Genomic DNA, 21,792 nt, shown 5'->3' with positions numbered 1-21,792 from the left:
TGTATCTTGATGTGCGTTTGTTTTCCAATATCATTAGCATCGCAAGATTTGTTTAGTTTACACGTCCGTAATGCACACCCCCTTCAGAGTCAAGAACCAATCAAATATTGTGAAGACAAACGACCTGAGAGCGCGATTCACAATGCTGCGATCGCTATCGCGTCCCGTGTGTCGGGTTTCACCCTGGCTGCGATGACAGCCGTTAATCGCTGTAGTTTGTCGCTGCCCGTGTGTCGAGCCCTTAAATGTGAAATAAATAATACAGAAATACTATTAAAAGTAAAGGAGTTTTACTCACTGTTGAGTTTTGGTGAGAAGCTGCCATCTTAAAATCTGAACTCTTCCACTTTCCCGACTAGAACTTCCCACTGGATGGGTGTTCCAGTTTAAATTTCTGACCTTTAAATGGGAAATTCCCACTTCCCAGTACAAATGGGCTGCAGCAAAAGTAGCCTGCAAAAATGCAGTGAAATGGTGATTTAACATAGTGAAAATTGTCAGCTGCCAGGTACTTTTGAACACTGTGCACCTCCACTTTGTGCTGGGACGCCTTCGTTTCAGCAGTAAGATACTTTATATTCCTTTTGGGAGATGTAGTTCATGGTCAGTGGTGGCTTTAAAGCAGCATACGCTCATTGAAAGACATAAATACATCTTTGAAGCTCTCGCGGGCCACATAAAATGCCATTATGGTCATCATTTGGCCTGCTGACCTTTGTTTTGAAACATGTTCTGAAGTAACTTACTTTGTATTTCAGTTCACCCATTAGCTGCTATGGCTTAGTTTGAGGCTAAAAATGTTTTGAGAGCATCTTACATTCTGACATTTAGCAGGAAACACCATCTTGTTGTTAAATTACAGGTCTAAATTTGACGTTTTACTAAAAACACTGTCACTTTATAGGTGTACACAAAATGAGTTTACACCTAGAATACACTTAAGGTAAAAGACCATTCTTAATTAAAATGCTTCAATGGTTGGTAAATCCCTTGTCTTTAGAAAAATGTACTTTAGTTGTAACTTTATTATTAAATACCACCACAGCTTTCTTTTTGTCAAGGTGCACTGACTTTTTTTTGTAAAGGCATGGATTTGCAGAGTACAAAGTAAGCAGCTGTTTTGTCCTTCTGGAATCTTATTAAAAACACAGAACAATCACCGTGGCCGGGATTTTCCTTTCAATAAATTCTTCAGCATTGAAAAACAGGGGCCCCCAGGTCTCCTAACCCCATAGCAAGCAGCGTCCCACCAGTTGGTCCATCATTAGAGTTGTTTGATGGCTTGAAAGCTTGGTTCTCTTTCTCGCGCCGTTTTTATTGTTGCGCAGATTTAACGAAGAGATCGAACAAACTGATACTGTTGTTTTAATAAGGAAAAGACAAAAGGCTACTTTATGGGAAAGCAGAAAAGCGTATTTGAAGGGATTTAGGAGAATCTCGGTTTAAAACATCTGAAATCTGATCAGATACGCTTCTTAACGGCCTCTTCCTTGTTGTCACTCTGCTGAAGACGAGAAGCTGTGAGGTTACATAAACATTACATCAATGCACGTCCCACTAATTTTATAATGTTCTTCCCAATCAGGGTAGATTAATGTTGAAGCTACTTTAATAGTTTTTGTTTTGCCTTGTTATTTCCTCCCTCCCTGTCTGCATTGTTGATTTTCTAGGAATCCTAAAGTAATAATCCTGTCTACTTCCAACTATTGTTGCAGTTTAGGTTTAATGAATGCAAACGCCATGCCAACTCAAGAGGCTCAGTTCTGTCCTTTAGTCACGTGAGAAAAACCGTGTAATTGCTGTGTTTTTGTTTCTCTGGCAGCTGTTCGCTTCCCTCCCTTGATGCATGTCACCAAACAATGACAAACTATTTAGCAGGCGTTTGAGTCATTTTTTTTATTTTTTGCGGCTTTGAAAATGATTAAAATCGTGAAAACACCGTTCCCACGGCAGGTTGACGTGGAGAAGATGTTGATCCTCGTAATGATGGGGTTTGCACTTTGTTTCATTGTGATTGGAGGTTTTGGCTCAGACTTCTGTGCCGTTGCAGAAACATGCTAAGCCACTTCCCCCACTCCACCTCCACCACATCGTTCTGTGTAATTATATTTACGTTTAGACCTGTAGGTATGTTATTTTTGGGACACATTGAACCGCTGCGGTGTATTTAACGCTGCTATTCCTGGACCTGGGTGAGCCTGGCTTTTCTTTAGAAATGAATGTTTAATGTGATTCATCTTCCACTGGCCTAATTCCTCAACTGTTTTCTAAATGGTCAGCCCACACCCTTATCGTAACTGACCAGTGTGACTAAATATTTCGACAAACATTGCTTCAATTTATGTGATTTGAACCAGAAATTTAAAGCAAAAAGTCGTTGGCTTCCACTGAATAATACTGTAGTCAGCTTGTGTGGAATAGTTGGTCTGTACAGCTCTGCCAACCATAACAACACAGATGTGGGTGTGTAGGAGGTGAGTGGGGTATTATAGCCTAACAGGATAGTCATAAAATCAAAAAAGGTTTCTCCAGCCAGCGTTCTTGTGCCAACTAAAATATATAGCTCGTTTTAGGAGTCTGGTGTAACATTAGGAATTAAAGCCTACATTGTGTACAGTAAATCAGCAGGAGACAGTGAGGATTTGAAGCAGGCGGTGATTTGGGCACCTCGTGATCCACGAGAGGTCTTGATTACAGGTGTCGCGCTGCGCTAAGAACGTGTTACAGAACAGAATAATTCAGGTAAACAGCCATTTTGGATTAGCAGGGTCCGCAAACAGATGATGGAAGTCAACAGACTTGTTTGTGCAACCCCCCCGACGAAGTTTCAGGATATTTAATCGTTCAGGTCCAAGTTGACGGTTTGACTTTTTCATTTGATCACTTCTCGTTTGAATTAGTCTTTATTTTTATTTGCTTGTACGTTGCAGGATTTGTTGTTTGCTTTAGTTTTTCCTGTCATTGTGCTGCATGTGTTTATTTTCCCTCCGAGTGTACAGTTTCCCAAAATTCTTCAGGTTCTGCCCCACCAGAGTCGTGTTTATTTAGCCACCACGCTGGAGGCTTCAGTACGTCGGGGGGGGAACGGAGACTCTGGTCCGGTTGTCACGCTCCCCTTGCCTGTTTGTTTTAAGATCCACCCTGCGCTCTCTGTCTCAGCCAGACTGGACACGGAGCTTTCTGAGAAAACACGCAGCTGCTGTAAAGTCGACCCGAACAGGAGCTGCGCGCTGTAGGACAACCTGTCCTCACTTCCCAGACCCCCTGGCTGACTCATTACTGTCCCATTTATATACAACAAAACATGAAAGTCTCCCTAAAACAACACTTGACGCATTTTGGCCCCATCATATAAGGCTGCATTGTGAATATAACAAATTCTGCTCTTTTGAAAACAAAAGAAAAATGCAGCTTTGATGTTTAGAATAATAAATACCGACATCTGTCCCCGCTGTAGCAGGGAAGAAAGCTCCTTTGTTTAAACTTGTTTCTTTACCGGTCAGAAAATAAAAAGAAAATAAGAAGGGGAAGAACTTTTCTAACATTCAGAACATGAACACACTTTTTTTTTGTCACCTGTCTACTTCTCTGATCTTGCCTCCTTTTCCTCCACGGGAGACTTTAATTAAATGTGTTGATGCAACAGGTACTTACTCAAACCGTGATATTACTGTAATCCAGCTCCATGTTTGTAGGTCAAAGCACACGCTGTTGTAAACAGATTGCAGTCCAGGCACAATTTAAAAGTGAAATTTTAGATTAATACGCTCAGATCTATAAAACACAAATAAAATAAGAGCAAAAATGTTCTTTTAATGCACCTAATCTAATATATTCACTACAAACTAACTAACCAATCTTCCTCCATCCTTTCTTTCCTCTTAAATGTATGCCCTGCCTAAACTTAAGAAAAAGTGCCACAAACAAATGGTTTATTAACATCTAAACCTCAAAGTTTGTTGTTAAACTTTTTATAGGAAATTAATCTCTCAATAAGCTGTACATTAGTGATTTATTTGATTCTGTAAATAAATAAATGATCTCGTTTATTTTAAATCAACCTAATTTCACTGAGTATGCCCATCTTATTGTGTGTTTTGTCCATTCATTTTTGTATGAAGATATTACCGAAAATAAAGTGATCCTTGCTAAAATAATTCCTTATAACCTCGTTATAAGAAGTGTGGGGGTGAACCCTACACTATTATAGCTCCATCTGTGTGCAGATAATGTGTTGTCAGAGCTCTAAACATATTTTTTTATGTTAGGGTATGGCGGCACGACGGCTCAGTGGTTAGCACCTATGCCTCACAGCAAGAAGGTCCTGGGTTCGATCCCCGGTTCGGACCTGGGGTCTTTCTGTGTGGAGTTTACATGTTCTCCTTGTGCTTGCGTKGGTTTTCTCCGGGTACTCTGGTTCCCCCCACCCCACAAAACATGTGCAATAGGTTACCTTCAGGCCCAGGCCTCCCTTGAAAAAAGAGATCTGAGATCTCAATGGGACTTGCCAGGTAAAATAACGATAGCTAGCTAGCTAGCTAGCTAGGTAGGTAGGTAGGTAGGTAGGTAGATAATGGTGCTGTGTGTGTTATGCTTCATTGTTTATTATAACCTTGTTTTAATGAAAGAAATCCTGATAGAAATATTTATTTATTGAAGAGCGATGGTGAAAATTATCCTGACTGTTTAAAGATGAAATTTATCTTCTAACATCAACCTGAACTCTGTAATGATCTGCCTGGTTCCTGTTGTTTCTGTGTTGTAGATCTTAGATGAAATCGCCGAGCAGGGGATCAAAATTTATCAGCTACCCGACGCCGACTCTGATGAAGACGAGGAGTTCAAGGAGCAGACCAGAATCCTGAAGGTGAGGGGGACGATAAACGCCTGTTCCACATTCGTCCTGGTGTCCCTGCTCTTTGTATTTATTTATTTTTTCCTGCACTCTTAACTGCCTTTGCCAGGCGAGCATCCCCTTCGCTGTGATTGGCTCCAACCAGCTGATCGAGGTGAAAGGGAAGAAGATCCGAGGTCGTCTTTACCCGTGGGGAGTGGTGGAGGTGGAGAATCCGGAGCACAATGACTTTCTCAAACTGCGCACCATGCTTGTGTGAGTCTCCTTGGCAGTTAAACCGCTTAGCAAATAGGATTTTGTGAAAAGAAGATCTTATATTTTGGACAGAAGTTCTGTCTTTATAATAGCTGTAAAGCAGAGCCGCGGCGCCCCCTAGTGTTTAATACACTAACTGCATGTCTGGTTTTTAAAGGACCCACATGCAGGACCTCCAAGAAGTAACCCAGGATCTGCATTATGAGAACTTCCGATCTGAGAGACTGAAGAAGGCGGGCAGGTGAGCTGCTGCTCAGTATCAATAACAAAACAGAAGAGATTCTGCTTAATTTAATTTAATAATTCATTCATTCATTCATGTTTGTTTTCCTTGCAGAGCCGTGGATGAGGACGTGGTGGACAAAGACCAGATTCTGCTACAAAAAGAGTTGGAGGTAAGAAGCTTCACGTAAAACCTTTAAAGTCTTTGCTGCCATTCTCCTTGAATCCAAGTCTTTCCTGTTCCTGTATTTCTTTTTTTGTTTAGCGAAGAGGTAAAAAAAGTTTATTAATTCTCTTAGCATTGTTTACCTCACCTCATCAAATGGTTGATTTAGGTGAATTTTACAGGACAGAGCTGCATGTTTTAGTGTTAATATTTATAGAATAAGTTCTGCTGTTTCAGTGAATTGTTTATGATTTAATTGGGTGAGTTATGCACAGTAGATCAGTATTTCGGATAGCTTATTTGAGACAAAGTTTTGTTGATCTACAAGAAAAATAATCTGAAGATAAAGGACCATAGTTCTACATGGTTAGGTCTGTCATAATAAAGTTAGATTTATTACCTGATGTTTTGTTTTTTTAATGAAGAAATCAGAAAAGTTAACATTTTCAGTGTTTATTTTTTATCCTTGTAGTGCCAGTGTGAAGCTGAAAGCCCCGAGTCAGGACTCATTCAAGGCAGCTGGATAGAAAAAAATATATTTATATACTGTGTGTGTATAATATATACACACACAGACATATATAAAATATTTATATATATATATATATATATATATACATTTTTTTTAATTCATGAATAAAGAATAAAAGTGTGGCAGAGCAGGAAAGCCTGAGACAACAAAGTAACAGATATCCAAAACGATGACCTCATAAGGGGTAAATTTAATAAATGTTATTGTCAGAGCAAAGGAAACGAGGCAGAATATAACCTGAGGAGCTGTTACATGAAACACAGGTGAGCAACAACATAACCCTGACAAGAAGAAAAAATATGAACAGATTTTTAGAGCAATAACATAAAATAGAATTTAAATTAAGTAAATTTGTCCATAAAACGTTATAGATTGTGACGTAGAGACTGAAAAACAAGTTATTTTTGTTTTATTCCAGATTTTGATTAACAAAAACATGTATAACACTTGAGATATAATTTTTTTTGTTCACTGGATTAACTTTATAAAGGTAAACTTAATACTGTTGATGGGAAAAATAAATTATCCTGCATGAAGTTCCATCTGCTATCACAAGATGGCGCCAGACATCACATTTCCAAACAATTAGACTCCCTGTAAGTTTTGATACATGTTTATTTGTCTTTAAGTGCTGGTCACCTTTTAAGATTATTTACTTTTTAAAGTCAGATTTATTTTAAATCATTTTATTACCAAAAAACATGTTTTCTAAATTGTCATGTGATGAAAAATAATATTTTAACCTATTTTACCCTCCTCTCTGTAGCTGAGGCGCATGCAGGAGATGATCGCTCAGATGCAGGCTCAGATGAAGATGAAGTCGGACGAGTGAAAGATTTGAGTCAATGGGAAACACACTGATCTCACTTTATATGCACAACACACACACACACACAAACACACACCTGCTCTTCAAACCCCTCCTGCAGTCCCACCCAGGGCTCAAGATTACATCGTCTTTATCAGCACATCTCTTCTTTTTCTCCATCCATCAACTGTCTGAAGCTCTACTCTGTCTTCGTAATAAATATCAGATATCAGTGTTCACGTTTCTCTGTTTATCAGCCTTAACGTCTTGTGTTCTGGTCCACAAAACTACATTAGACAACGGTACTAAGAGTCCTTCTCATCGCAATCATGCTAACTAAAAGAAAATCAGGAAGCATCATTTTTTACTCGTATACTGTGAGGTTCTTATTGTTTTAACTTTGTTTTAACTTAAAGATTAAATGACGTTTTACTGGTCGTGTTTTCTATCGACTCGCAATCAATCCTGTCTTTAAACCTTAAACCTGAAAAACTTCAGCTCTTCAGTAAAGAGTCTGGTGAACTTAGTGGAAAGAATTTAGCTGACTTAATTTTATCTCAACTGTTAAATCTATTACCACTGTTAAAGTAGAAACAATGTGTCCTGTACAATCACTGTGTCATTTAAACCTGTTTGTACACTACATATGCAGGTTTATAACATACTGTTTCCCATTTAAATGTCACAATTTATATTTAACTGTACTACATGAAAACTCCTTCCAGCTTTCTGTGAGTAGCAAATGAAAAGCACATTTCTCTCTGTGTCACTAATGTGCCTTTGGCATTGTTTTGTTTATTTTTCTTTTTTTGTTCCACAGGTTAAACATTTCTTTACCATGTGTCATTAAAAACTCCTAATCGTAGGCGTCAACATTTTTTTTTTAATTTTTCTGAAATAAAATGTATCAAAGAAAACAAAAGTGAAGTTTGTAATTGATTGGCTGTCTTTAATACAGTTCTGTTAGTTTTCTGACCTTTCTAATTGTGAAAGCGGGAATGTTTTCCTATTTTTTTTTTCCCAACATGTTTTGTTGCAACAGCTACTTCTGCATGGTTTGTGCTATTTTACTGTTAATATATCAAAACAATCAGCTCATTAAGGAGGTGTGTGCAGCGGGGAGTTTTATATAGCTTTTGGGCTTTTAACTTAATTTTCAAAAAGAAATTACCCATAGAAATACATAAATACAACTCACGTTCGTTCAGAAACATTCACTATAACACGTCTCAACATTCTGCTTCATCAAACTTATTATTTTTAACTCTTACCTTTAGCTGCATTCCCTCTGTTATAAGCTTTAACCTTTTACTGGATCTAGTTTTAGCTGGCTTTTTGCTATTTTAAGCCATGGGTTTTTGCTGCATAAAGCTAATGTTTTCCTAATGTTAATGTTTTGCTACACTTAGTGTTTTGCTAGTCTAATGCTATGTTAGCTTTTGCTTCTAGCTACTGTTTTGTATATTTTGGCTTTGTTTATCTACTTTTGGCTAGTTTTGTTGCTAGACTTTTGTTACACTTAGCATTTTGCTACTTGTTTTGCTACTTTTAGTCTATTGCAACACTAGGGCTGCACGATATTAGGAAAACCTGCAATTTGCGATAACAGTGCTTAATATTGCGATGATGATATGACTTGCGATAAATAAAAAAAATACGTATGTATATGTAGTGTTGATATCTTTCTGCTCTGGGTTCAAAGCCCAAAAAATAATCATTTCCATTCCTGCCTGATTTTTTTTTAAATTGACTAAATACATGAAGGGCTCTATTTAATTGGTGAAATATTTCAAGCTTCCATCTGAATGACAAAATGCATAAATACAAATTTTTGAGTCAACCATTTATTGTAGTTTATGCAATTGTTGCGATGTGCACATTATACAGGCTGTTATCACGATGACGATAAATTTTCGATATATTGTGCATCCCTATACTTAGCTTTTAGTTATAACTACACTTAGTATTTTGCCAGCTGTTTGCTACTTTACTGTTTTGCTTTTTTTTTTTTGCTTTTAGCTACTGTTTTGCTATTTCTTATCTAGTCTATTGCAACTCTTTAGTTTTTAGCTAGACTTTGTGTTTTGCTACTTTAGCTAGTATTTTGCTTCTTTTAGTTTCCAGCTACTATTTTGCTATTTTTAGCTAGTCTCTTACTGCGCTAAGCTGTTCGCTCCTGTTTTGCTACACTTTGCTTTTAGTGAGTCATTACTTAGCTTATTGTCCTTTTTCTAATTTTAACTACTGCTTTTCTGTTTTCTCTTTTCATGGTTATTGCTACTTTTAGCTAGCCTTTTTCTGATTTTAGCTAATGTTTTTCTGTGTTCTACTTTTAGCTAGTGTTTGCTTTTAGCAACATTTTTTGCTGCATTTAGCTCATCCTTTTCCTTTTAGCTAATGTTTTTCTGTTTTGTATTTTAACTGTTTTTCCTACTTTTAGCTAGTCTTTGTTTTTAGCAACATTTTTTGCTGCATTTAGCTCATCCTTTTCCTTTTAGCTAGTGTTTAGCTTTTTGCTACTTTTGCCTTAAACAGCTCAGTTTCAGCTCATTCAGTCAATATTTTCTTTGTGTTTTGCAGAAAATAATTGTTGTTTTGTTATTTAGCTTTAAATAATTAGTGATGTGAAGTCATCCTGGAGGATCTGCTGCTCGCTGTAAACTGGCTGAGTGAGGGTGATGATGAAGAGGAAGAGGAGGGGTTTCCTCCTGTCAGCTCTGCCCACCCTCCTGCTGTTCGGGAGGCGAGGCTGAGCCGGGGAATCAGAGCAGGACAGCGGGCCAACATGACGAGCAACATCAGGTACAAAAGCCGGATCCCGGTTAAAACAGGTGAGCTCCGCTGGTTGGTTTGTTTATTTAATTTCCAGCTGATTTTAAATGATCGACGCAATAATTTCTGCATCATGTTTGTGTCTCAACGCGTCGCTCTTCATCCCTGCTGCACCTGCTGCCTCCTCCTCTGATGGCCAACAGAGGACAGCATGGAGGTAAGAAATATCATTTCATCTTTTATATTTTTTCTGATAAATTACCAAAAACAACATGGCCAACCTTTCATCTGCGGAAGCGTCTGCGCCTCTGGGCGTTTGTTATTAATATTATTATTATTATTTGCGCATTTATCTTTAAAAAATACGCACAGTGCGCAAAGACAGCCATGCCTGCGCAGACCTTAGGTTTCATTTTTAGACGCAAATATGGAGTAGGTCGGCATCCACCATGGTTACCCATAACGCAGCATCCTCTTCCTCCTCCTCCTCCATCTTCATCTTCATCCTCCTCTCTGCTGTCGTCCAGTTTTTAACGTGACATCAGCACAGATCTTGATTTCCAGTCGCAGCTCCGGACCTTTGTTCATCTGAAACAGCTGCGGAGTCTGGAGGGGAGGTCGGGTCGATGTGACCCTTCACCTCCCCATCCTCCTCCTCCTCTTCCTCCTCTGAGCTGTTAATATGAGCTGTGTTTTTATAATCCACTAACCCAGATAATTAATGCCATTACCAAAAAGCTGAGGCTAAAATAATCACATTATGTTAAATTTTATTTATTTACTATATTTGTTGGTTTTTAGCAAATTATTTTATATTTGCACACAAACATCTAATTCTTTTCTTAAAATCATTGATATGAAAGTATTTCTTGAAGGTCTTTCATGTCATCTCTGGACTCACAGCATCATCTAAAAAAGAATTAACCAAGAAAAACAACAGAATGTGAATTTATAATGACTGATGTCACATTTACAGCAACTTGACCTCGTGCAAAGATTTATGAGCACATTTTGATTAATTTGGGTGYATTTAAAACATTTTTTGTATTACATAACTCAACAGTTTTTTACAACTGGTGAGCTGTAACTCCCACATGCTGTGCTGCAGCTGATCCTGAGAGTCACTTTGAGTAAAAATATCTTCTGAACTATTCAGGCTGAAAGAGGAGGAGGAGCTGGAAAACTGACCAATTTAAAGCTGAGATTTTAAGCTTTAAGAATCCTGATGATCAATCCTGAATCACTGAAATCTTCCCACAGCTGCCAGGAAACACTTTAAAAAAAAAAAAAACATTTTCATCGTCCTGCAAAAACGAAGCAGCGCCAAACTCTCACATTGTTGTGTGGGTCGATATCAGCCGAATATTTTTTTTCCTTCGTACATCAGAAACACAAAGAACACTGGATACTTTTTAGTAAAAAATGCCCTGTGAATGTATAAGCGACTGATGAAATTTGCTGAAGAAGCTAAAACTGAGCAGAACAAAAAGAAGCAGAATAATAAAGTTAAAAGTGGTAAAAAGCTAGCTAGAAACTAAAAGTACCAAAAGGCTAACTATAATTGGCAAAAATCTAGCTAAAGGTATCAGAAGCTTGGCAAGCTAAAAATATCTAAAGGCTAAATAAAAGCTAAATGTTGAAAAAAGCTATGGAAGCTAAAAGTACCAAAAGGCTAGCCATAAGTGGTAAAAATCTAGCTAAAAATACCAGAAGCCTGGCTAGAAGCTAAAAATATCAAAAAGCTAAATAAAAGCTAAATGTTGCAGAAGCTAAAAGTACCAAAAGGCCAGCTATAAGTGGCCAAAAGATAACTAGTAGATAAATGGTAGCTAAAAGCTAAAATTGGCAATATGATATTTAATAAAATAAGTATCAAAAGGCTAGTTGAAAGTAGCAAAATGCTGGCTAAATGTTAAAACTAGCACTGGTCTAATTAAAAGCAAAAAGTTGCAAAATGTAGACTAAAAACTAAAAGTAGCAAAACTCTAGCTAAAACCTGAAGTAGCAAAAGTCTAGCTAGAGATAAAAGAACCAAAAGGCTGCCTAAAAGCTAAAAATAGCTCAAATTGGGTAAAAGCAAAGCTTTGTCTTAAATTTAAAAGTAGCAAAAAAATCAGCTAGATATAAAAATTAGCTAAATGCTATCTGGATTTTAGCAAACTGCTATCCGACAGGTAGATTTCCCTTTTGTTTATAATGTTGATTCAGACCCACGTGAATCTGTTCTTGCCTCTTGCTTTTCCTTCTTCTGTCTCCAAACACACAAACTGTCTCAGTGCCACAGATGGACTCACGAGGACCAGCTGCAGAGCAGGACAGGCGTGTCACGGGGGGGTCAGCTGGCCTATTGAACAGGATCTAACCCCCCCATGGTTCTGGTTGTCAGAGGCTAATGTGAAAAGTTTTCAGTTTTTTGTGATCAATGTTCATGACATGAAAACATGAATTCCCAAACATCAACCAAACTTCTGCAAAAACACTGACTGAATGCTGAATACCTGCTGAAATCTGCTAAAACCTGCTGAAGAAGCTAAAGTTGTTAACCTAAATCAAACTCTAGCTAAAGGTTAAATGGAAGCACAATGCTAAAAGCTAAAAATAATGAAATGGGAGCTAAAACTTAAAAAAGTAAAAGGCTAAGTAAAAGTATAAAGGCTAGCTAAAAGACAAATCGTTATCTGGAAATATCAGAATCATAGATAAATACTAAAAGTCACAAAATTATCCAAAAACTAAATATATCAGAACGATAGCTATAAGGAAGTCACAAAAGTATGGCTAAAATCTATAAATAGCAGAATAACATATAAAGCTAAAAGTAGCTGGACAGTAAAGGTAGCAAAATGCTATCTACAAACAAAATGTAGCATAAATAGGTTAGGTTAGATTAGGTTAGGTTAGGTGAGATTAGATTAGGTTAGGTGAGGGTTAGGTTAGGTTAGGTGAGGTTAGATTAGGTTGGGTTAGGTTAGGTTAGATTAGGTTAGGTTAGATTAGATTAGATTAGGTTAGGTTAGGGTTAGGTTAGATTAGATTAGGTTAGATTAGATTAGGTTAGATTAGGTTAGGTTAGGTTAGGTTAGGTTAGGTTAGGTTAGGTTAGGTTAGGGTTAGGTTAGGGTTAGGTTAGATTAGATTAGGTTAGGATTAGGTTGGGTTAGGTTAGGTTAGGTTAGATTAGATTAGATTAGATTAGATTAGGTTAGGGTTAGGTTAGATTAGGTTAGGTTAGGTTAGATTAGGTTAGGTTAGGTTAGGGTTAGGTTAGATTAGGTTAGGTTAGATTAGATTAGGTTAGATTAGATTAGGGTTAGGTTAGATTAGGTTAGGTTAGGTTTAGATTAGATTAGATTAGATTAGGTTAGTTTAGGTTAGGTTAGGGTAGGGTTAGGTTAGATTAGATTAGGTTAGGGTTAGGTTAGATTAGGTTAGTTAGATTAGATTAGGTTAGGTTAGATTAGGTTAGGTTAGATTAGATTAGGTTAGGTTAGATTCGATTAGATTAGGGTTAGGTTAGGTTTAGATTAGATTAGGTTAGTTTAGGTTAGGGTTAGGTTAGGTTAGGTTAGGGTAGGGTAGGGTAGGGTTAGGTTAGATTAGATTAGGTTAGGTTAGGTTAGGTTAGGTTAGGTTAGATTAGGTTAGATTAGATTAGGTTAAGGTTAGGTTAAGTTAGGTTAGGTTAGGTTAAGTTAGGCTGCAACACATTTAAAAAAGAAAAATATTTTTTAAGGAATAGAATAAAATTAGTACGTATGTCCTTCTGTAAAGTTACAATTTTTTAAAAAGAATAAAATTTAGAAAAAAAAAAGACAAGTCATGGTCAGAATGTCCTGTCTGAACATTTTAATATGTGGATGAATAAAGTTTGCAGAAATAGATTGAAAAAACTAAGCTAAACTAAACCTACAGAAATAAAACACCAGGATAAATAATGTGAAGTTTTACAGACAAAAACTGTATTATTTTGGGGTTTAATATGAAAACATGTGAGCCAGATAAGCAGCTCAGCAAATACCAGAGTGTATAAAAGAATATTATAATATTTGTGCAGATTAAAGATGGATTTTAAAGTAGTGGTTTGTAGCAGATTCCCCCTGATTCAAGACTTTATGCTAAGCTAAACTAGACAWCTGGTAGATAAAATCTTCTATTAAACTGACAAATTTGAAGTTATTTTTATGGTTATAAAGTTATTTTCTTGGCAGTAAGTTGAAAGATCAAACATCTTCCTACTTGTTGTTGGATCACTGAATGTAAGATATTAGAACATTTTGTTGAGCTTTAGAAACAACTGTCAGGAAGTGGTTTTAAGAGTGAAATCAAAGCTTTCTTTTAACATTTTATGCAGAAAACAGTCTTTAGTTTAAAAATACCAAATAAGTAAGGAAATTAGAATAACTTGGAATAGAAGCTACAATGTATTCTTCAAAGACAAAATATTAAGCCTTAAAGGAAAGGCCTTTTTTAAAATAAAACCTTACTTACCTCAACTTTGTGCTGTGGTAATCCACAGTAAGTAGGATTAGATTGGATTTAAAACTCTAATTTTTAAACCAAAACAAACTTTTTTACAAAATGTATGCTCTATCAGTCTTCAATTAATAAAATAAAGTGCTTTTAATTAGTTTTTTAACTGTTTGTCCTCCTGTTGTCAACAAAAAAGAGCAAAGCGACTGAAGCAGCTTGTTTCTTAATTTCCAGATGACACTCTTGATTTAGTGCAAGTTTCAATTCAAAATGTTGAAGAGTAGTTAAAACAGAAGCTATATCGGATTTTTTCTTTCAACTGATTAGTTTTACTTTGTGTTTGTAACTAAATACAGTTTACATAATCAGAGTGAGTGAAATTATTTTCTATATTCAACCTCTTTGTAACCTTTTATTTCTTTTTGACAAATTGACTTCCTTCTGTTGTTTTAGACAAACATCAAGCTTCCTCAACCAATTCTCCAAACCTCAGAGGTCAAACTCAGACGATAAAGCTGAGAGCAGAGAAATTGTTGTTATTGGTGCCTGATTCGCTCTCAGATTAGCATGTTAAAGAGCTGAAGACGTTTGCATCTCCACAGAGAAACCTCAGGACAAAAGGAAGCGCTCTTTCTGTTGTTCTCCTCCTCCCTGTTCACCTCCCTTCTCTCTGGTCCACATTCGGTTCTAATGGTGTGAAAATTTGGAGCTGGAGGCTGGCAGTCAGTAAAGGTCACAGCTCTTCACTGCTGACTGTCTTTAGGGCACAAACATTGTTCAAACTTCATTTATAATCTGGGTTTAACCATTCAAAACTCATAAGTCAAGTTATTTATTTATTACTCCACACGTTGGTTGTTTTGTACAAACTCCGGACCGGCCGGAAGCGATGCTGAGCTCAGAAAACCGCTGCGTCTCTTTGAGAGTCACTTCCTTTAACACAACATCTCATGTATGAATGAGAGGAAGAAGCTGAACGCTGCCTGCTGACCGACTGACTGCTCTCTGGACCTCTGCCTCTTCAGAACCGTCCAATAAACTGACAAACACAGCCGGAGTCAGAAATGACCTCGTCTTCAGCCCTTTTATACAAAAGTTAAATATTACAGAAAGCTGAGAAGGAAAAAAGGTCAAGACTGTTTGTGGACCGGCTGCTGAACTTTAGTTGAAATGTAACTGAAGCGACGCTCCTTAAAACATAAAGATAAAAACTGTCTTTTACACAATCTGTAGAGAAATTAAAAAGATGAATGTTCTCTTGTTCATCTTCAGTTGTGAAGATTTACATTTGGGGATACAGAAAAGTTGGATTAACTAACTATGGTGCTAAGATTTTAAACTTTTATTTGAGTTTTAAATACAAAAGTGAAAAAAATAAAGATATGCATGACACAATCTGAATGACTTGAAATAAACTACAGTTTAAGTCAACAAAATAAATCAAGATGAAAATATTTTTAAGTAAACCTACTAAACTTTAATTTTTACCCAATAGATATAGACAAACTGTTTTTGCCTCAGTAATATGTAATTTCTCAGCTGTAATAATTTTTGGCATTACATGTTTAACTTCAACTAAATGTGAAACATCATTCTCGTCTCATTGCTATGTCTGAGCTCTGCTAACAAACAATAACTGAGCTCTACCTGGTCTTTCATGTATAGAAACAGTGTTATAACACGTCCTCTTATAAACACTGAAAAGTACTACGTGTGCCACTGACTAAATGTGAAATAAATGATGCAGAAATACAATTAAAGTAAAAGTAAGAGAGTTTTACTCACTGTTGAGTTGTGGTGAGCAGCTGTCATCTTCAATTCTGAACTCTCCCTCTTTCCGACTTGGACTTCCCACAGGAGGGGCGTTCCAGTTTAAATTTAAGACTCTTAAGTGGGAAATCACCCCCCCCCACACACACCCCCAAAAAATTGACATGCATTATGGGAGATGTGGTTTGTGGTAAATCCTGGCTTATTTTAAAACATTAATACATCTTTGAAGCTCATTTGGTCCATGTAAAATGCTATGGCGGGCCATATTTGGACCCCAGGTCTTGAGTTTAATCAATACTTTTACTTTTAATACTTAAGAACATATTTTATATGGAAGTTACATTTGGTACTTAAATAATGTCAATGTTGGGTACTTTAAGACTTTTATTAGTATTAGTTAGTTTAGTATTCTTAAAGGAGAGTAAGATGCTTACTTTGACTCACTTTGAGTTACTTTTTTTTAGTTAAACTGAATATTTTTTTTGAGATGGCACAGATAAATGAAAGAAGGTTGGTCTTTGTTTTGGTTGTGTGGGGGGGCAGAGGGTGATGGTGGGGGACGGTGGGGCGTTTAACTGTGGGCTGTTGTAAAACATCTGCTCCTTTTTTTGTTCAAAATGTCCCACCTCCTCACACACCACTCACCATAAGTGATAACATCTTGGTGACGTTTGCATCATCCCAGCTGAGATGTTCAATTAAAAAACAAATATCTCAGAGGAAACAGGAAGCTGAAAATCTTCCCTGTGGACTCCTCTGTCTCCCTCCTGTGGCTGAGGCTGAAACATCTAGACGTGGCATACACAACCCAAACTTCCTTTATTTCAAAGAAAGTTTAAGTTGCTGCTGACCACATCATGTGAGTCAGACACACCCATCACACACACACCCATCACACACACACACACACATGCCAGCCCCACATCTGGAATCACTTGGGTTTCAACCTCTGCCATGACTTTTAGCTCTGCTGCACCCAAACACAAACCCTCCTAAAGTGGCCAGAAGACTTGTTTTCCTCACGTCCATTTTTATTCCAGACGAGTCGTTCAGGTTTCCTCGTTATCTGCTCCATACGACAATTTTACTTTATTTTACTGAACTAAATTTACACTTCAGATGAAAACAAACTGATTGACTGTGCTTGTGATTTGCTGATAATACATGAAAATATTAAGGTTTAGCCAGAAGCAGCTTTGTCCCACATTTACTTTTAAATTAAGTGATATCTGCCTTGAAAAATAATAATTATCATAATAATAATAATTTTAAAAACTTAGTTATAGCTTGTATTGTTAAGGAAAACAGTAGCATAATCTTATCATGGTTTAATCATTGAACAGGCCATAAAATAGTAATAAGGTCGTTTAAGTCATTTTGTTCATAAAACTCACATTTTCTCCTCAAAGTTCCAGCATATCATTTATCCTGCAGCAGAAAGACCTGAAGAATTATATTATCAATGTATAAATTTGGATCCATATAAAAGAAAATCATTGTGTTTCTTTGAGCACAAAAACTGTCTTCATGCCCCAAAAATAAATGTATGAGCAATAGTTTAATTTTTGATAAACCAGGAGGCTCTCTTATTTGTTTCTTTTTGTACAATAATCTAGTTGCTAAATATAAAATATGGGGCTTTGTCATCGTCTTCATTACCTTCTTCTTTTCTTGTCGTGTTTTGTTGCGCTCCGGTTAAAGCTCGACTTATTTCTGCTCGATCTGGTGGTCATTTCTCTGAGAGCAGTTTTATTTTTCATCTGTCTGAGCTGGGGGAGGGAATAGGAACCGAATGAATGGGTTTCCTTTAGACGTCGGCCTCCATCCCTCCCTGCTTTCCTCCCTCAAAATTGCCACCTCTCTTTCTCTCTCTCCTTCTCTCTGTTCTGCTCTGCCCTTCACGCAGAGAAAACTTCCCCGTACCTGTCCGTACAGGAAGAGCTGTAGGGCACAGAAAAGAAAGAATTAAATAAACAAGTAGGGCTGGGGGAAAAAAATAACAAAAGAGAGAACAGGGAGAGCAGGACGAGCAGACTAGAGGAGAAGAGAACAGGAAGAGACAGGTCTGGAGCGGTCACAGTTGCTCTTTTTTCCAGCAGTTTTTTTAATAACTTTTTGAAACCAGGGGTTATTTTGGTCCGTCAGCGTTGGAGCGGTTTAGGATGGATGCCATCATGCTGCAAGAAAAACTGGTAGAACGACTTCTGTGCCCACGAGTGAGAACGGCCAGGCAGAAGGTAAAGAGATGGGAACAGATTTTAGGTAAAAATGTGAAAATATCAGGATTTTTTTTTTGTACAGGAGTTTGAATGTTGCTTTTTTTCATGAAGGTGTTTATGGTGTCAGATTTATTTCTGAGGGATTTTTCTGCAGCTTTATCAGCAGTTTGTTTTTGACCTACCTGTTTTTTTTTTTTTTTTACAGAGCTGCTTCTGTGGTAAATGTTTTTCTAAAAGTGGGGCCTGTCAGAAATGCCTGTGACAGGTTGTGACAGAGGATGCTCGCTGTGCGTTTGGAGAGCAAATAAAAAGGAGCTATCCAGCTCTGTTGAATGTAGCTTCTGTCTGTGTGTGAACGCTCTCTGCGGGGCGTCTGAGTTTTTATTTTTACTTCTGTACGTCAGCTCTGTCGTTCTGTCAGACGCAGCAGAAGAGAGAGTGTCTGCCCGCCACAACGAGAGGCTGGTATCTCCGCCTCTTGTGATTCTGTGACTTTTAGTGGAAAGTCTGAAGCGCTGGTTATTCTCAGCTGCTTCTGGAGGAATGCTGCGCACAAGTTTTTCCATCCACTCGTAGATTTTCTGTCTGTTGTGGGGATTTTTTTTATTGCAGGGCTATTTGGTGTCTGCTTCTAATTTTAACTTTTTTTTTTGGTCTTTTTATTGAGCAGCCAAAGCAGACATTGTTTTATAGGCATTACGGTACAGGGACATTTTGCAAATATGAAATTAATTATGGGCCTAAAAGAAAACAAAATGTTCAAAATGTCAGAAATCAAGCAGCATAAATCAAAAACCTTTAAGTGACGGTTCCGTATTAAAAGTAGTCAGTGTCTAACCTGTTGTAGACAGCAGTCATCTAAGGCTGCTGAAACCTAAAAACTTTGCAATGGTTTGAGTAAAAGCTGTGTTCTGGATTGGTTTTTGATTTCTTTTGGCTTCTTCAGGCTGAMTGAAAAGGTACTGACTGAAGGAGAAGTGGTTCTGAGAAAAACATGAAGAACAGAGCTAAACTCAAAAATCAAGAAACASARAAAAAAAAAMCAAAAGGGAATAAACATAAAAATAAACACAAAACACCCCAAAACAGATTAAAAAAAACCAAAAGGGAATAAACATAAAAATAAACACAAAACACCCCAAAACAGATTCTAACAATAACAAAACAATGTGAATGGGTTACAAAATAAGGTTGTAAAAAGCAGCATTGAGCAACAGATTTTCTTCAAACTGCTCGTCCTGAGACGTTTCTTTGTGTTCAGGCAGAAACTGTACGCTTCAGGGGCACAACGTGAGTAACGAGACGTCTTTGTGTTTGGATTCAAAACTTCAAGTCCTGACGAGAACCAAAGCTTTCTTCAGTTTCTTCTTTTCTTTTACTGAAGCTCTGCGGAGAATAATGAGAATTCACCTGCTTCATACCGGCTTCTGCAGCAGAGGAACCTGTTTCTTCACACATAATGTGTGTTTATTTGAAGCTAATGAAGTGTTTTATTATAAATGTCTGAGAAAAATATCTTAAAACATTGAAACTTTAGGTTTTTGTGTGTGTGGGATCAGTCTTTCAGTCTTTGGAAAGAAAAAAACTTTACCTGCTCACATATGAGCTTTTTATAAGCAACATTAGTTGCTTATAAAATACAAAAACATACAGATATAGTCAACAGATTTATAAACTGCATCATTGAAAATTTTATTCAGAGTATTAAATTATAATTTTGATGCATTAAAGCATGAATCAGTTTAGTCAAGTGCTAATAAACCAAGTTTATTCTTAATTTTCTAATCAAACAAATGTTTTAGCAAAGCAACATAAAAAATGCAAAAATTACGGAAAATAAATGTGCTTGAATATCGTTTACATTATCTTTTTTTTAAACTGTAAACTTATAATAAATTTCACACAAGTTTTTTCTTGAGATATTAACTTCTTAATAAATCTTTCGAATATTTATTTATGGCAACAAATAAAGATTTATTTTAGTCAGAAACTAGTGAAAATTTTCCAAAACCACCAGTCATCAAAAATTGTTTCCTCTTTTGTGAGTGATGAATTTCAAAACCTTGAATAAATTTTTTTAATGTTCAGTTATTTTTTGTTTCAGGAGAAGCAGTATGTGGGCTTCGCCACTTTGCCCAACCAGGTGCACAGGAAGTCTGTGAAGAAGGGGTTTGACTTCACGCTGATGGTGGCAGGTCCGCTTCTGTTTTTAATTAATAAACATGAATAAAACCTGCTTTTACAACTTTAAAGATTTATTCCAGGGCAACATTTGTTACACCACGAACTCAGTCTGTTTGTTTTGTTWATTTTTTTAGATATAAATTCTGTGTTAATCATCTTCTGTCTGTGTTTGCAGGAGAGTCTGGGATGGGAAAATCCACTCTGGTCAACAGCCTGTTTCTCACAGACCTCTACAAAGACAGAAAGCTACTGAACGCTGAGGGTCAGTATTTATATCTTTACTATTCAAGGTTTTTGCTTTTTAAAGGTTGAATTTTTCAGTTTATGTTTCTATTTCACGTGTCAAACTGAAGGCCCGCGGGCCAAATCCAGCCCTCAGTGACATCTTATCTGGCCCCAATGTGAAATAGTTTTGTTCTTATTTTTTTAGTGAGAATAAGAATAACTTGTTAGATAACAAGTAAACATTGACAAAGATTGGCCCTTGTCTCAGACCGAGTTTAGAATTTTGGCCCCTTTGTGTAACTGAACTTGACACCCTTGGTCTATTTGATGAGTTGGAAGCATCACAGTGTTTGTAAGAGCATTTAAAATGTTTTTTTCCCTAAATATAATTCTTATTTTCACAACATGAGGTGGTTTGTTTAAATGTAAAGTCATAAAATAATGTCTGAAATTCAGAACGTAGATGTGCATCTACAAAAGATTAACTTTTCATTTAGCTTTTAAAGTCATAGAGCTAACTGTGGTCAACTGTCTGTCTGTTAGCAAAATATTTCACAAGCCAAAATAATTATTGGATGTACACAACCACAACTGATTAACCTTTGGAGTCAATTCACTTCAAGATGGCCTCTGCAGACAACTGCCCTTAAAAAACACAAAAATGACAATAACTCTGTCGTTTTTATGGATATTTAGCTCAACTTTGGTGTGGTAGTAGCTGAGACTGATTCATAAAACATACTCTAAGTATTCCCCATGTATGCTACATCTTTGCTTTAAACTTTGGCGTTAACTGTTTGTGTCGGCTCTTTGTTACAACTGATTACATTTTGGAGTCAATTCAAGATGGCCCCCACAGCTAATCGATCAGAGCCAACACAAAAATGGCTGAAACTTACATAAATTTACAGATATTCATCTAAACTGTAGTAAGGGGTAGTAATGTATTCATTATCTTTGTGCTGATGCTGTGCAGAGCGCATCAACCAAACCGTAGAGATCATCAAACACACTGTCGACATCGAGGAGAAAGGAGTGAAGCTCAAGCTGACCATCGTGGACACGCCCGGATTCGGAGATGCTGTCAACAATAACGAGTGGTGAGTTAAGCTCTTCGCTGGTCTGTGCGCTGATTCAGACCTGGAGCTTGACTTATGAGTGTGTGTGTGTGTGTGTGTGTGTGCGTGCGTGCGTGCGTGCGTGCGTGCGTGTGTGTGTGTGTGTGTGTCTCTCACTCTGTGTGTGTGTGTGCGTGCGTGCGTGCGTGCGTGCGTGCGTGCGTGTGTGTGTGTGTGTGTGTCTCTCACTCTG

At 37.1% G+C, this 21,792-nt stretch overlaps 2 protein-coding genes across 5 annotated transcripts in view; both read left to right on the top strand.

Moving 5' to 3' along the window:
* The window catches only part of zgc:63587 (septin-2), a 21,499-nt gene extending 13,744 nt beyond the window's left edge, over positions 1-7,755 (top strand). For both annotated transcript variants that reach the window (XM_014002560.1, XM_014002561.1), the window contains exons 8-12: positions 4,766-4,867; positions 4,965-5,110; positions 5,268-5,351; positions 5,448-5,505; positions 6,797-7,755. In XM_014002560.1, the coding sequence (XP_013858014.1) occupies positions 4,766-4,867; positions 4,965-5,110; positions 5,268-5,351; positions 5,448-5,505; positions 6,797-6,862 (456 nt within the window). In that variant the 3' untranslated portion in view covers positions 6,863-7,755. The remainder of the gene's footprint in view (positions 1-4,765; positions 4,868-4,964; positions 5,111-5,267; positions 5,352-5,447; positions 5,506-6,796) is intronic.
* A 1,709-nt stretch (positions 7,756-9,464) lies between these two features.
* septin5a (septin 5a) overlaps positions 9,465-21,792 on the top strand; it is a 16,981-nt gene continuing 4,653 nt past the window's right edge. The window contains exons 1-5 of one of the 3 annotated variants that reach the window (XM_014002558.1): positions 9,465-9,669; positions 9,814-9,827; positions 20,177-20,267; positions 20,432-20,518; positions 21,458-21,581. In XM_014002558.1, the coding sequence (XP_013858012.1) occupies positions 9,624-9,669; positions 9,814-9,827; positions 20,177-20,267; positions 20,432-20,518; positions 21,458-21,581 (362 nt within the window). In that variant the 5' untranslated portion in view covers positions 9,465-9,623. Of the gene's footprint in view, positions 9,670-9,813; positions 9,828-17,859; positions 18,091-20,176; positions 20,268-20,431; positions 20,519-21,457; positions 21,678-21,792 lie in introns of those variants that run through there. The other 2 variants (XM_014002556.1, XM_014002557.1) reach the window with 2 other exon arrangements.

This window comes from Austrofundulus limnaeus, unplaced genomic scaffold, assembly GCF_001266775.1.
Source record: "Austrofundulus limnaeus strain Quisiro unplaced genomic scaffold, Austrofundulus_limnaeus-1.0 Scaffold14, whole genome shotgun sequence".
Taxonomy (NCBI): domain Eukaryota; kingdom Metazoa; phylum Chordata; class Actinopteri; order Cyprinodontiformes; family Rivulidae; genus Austrofundulus; species Austrofundulus limnaeus.
Note: the sequence above shows the minus strand (reverse complement) of the source record. Positions and strands in the feature narration are given on the sequence as shown.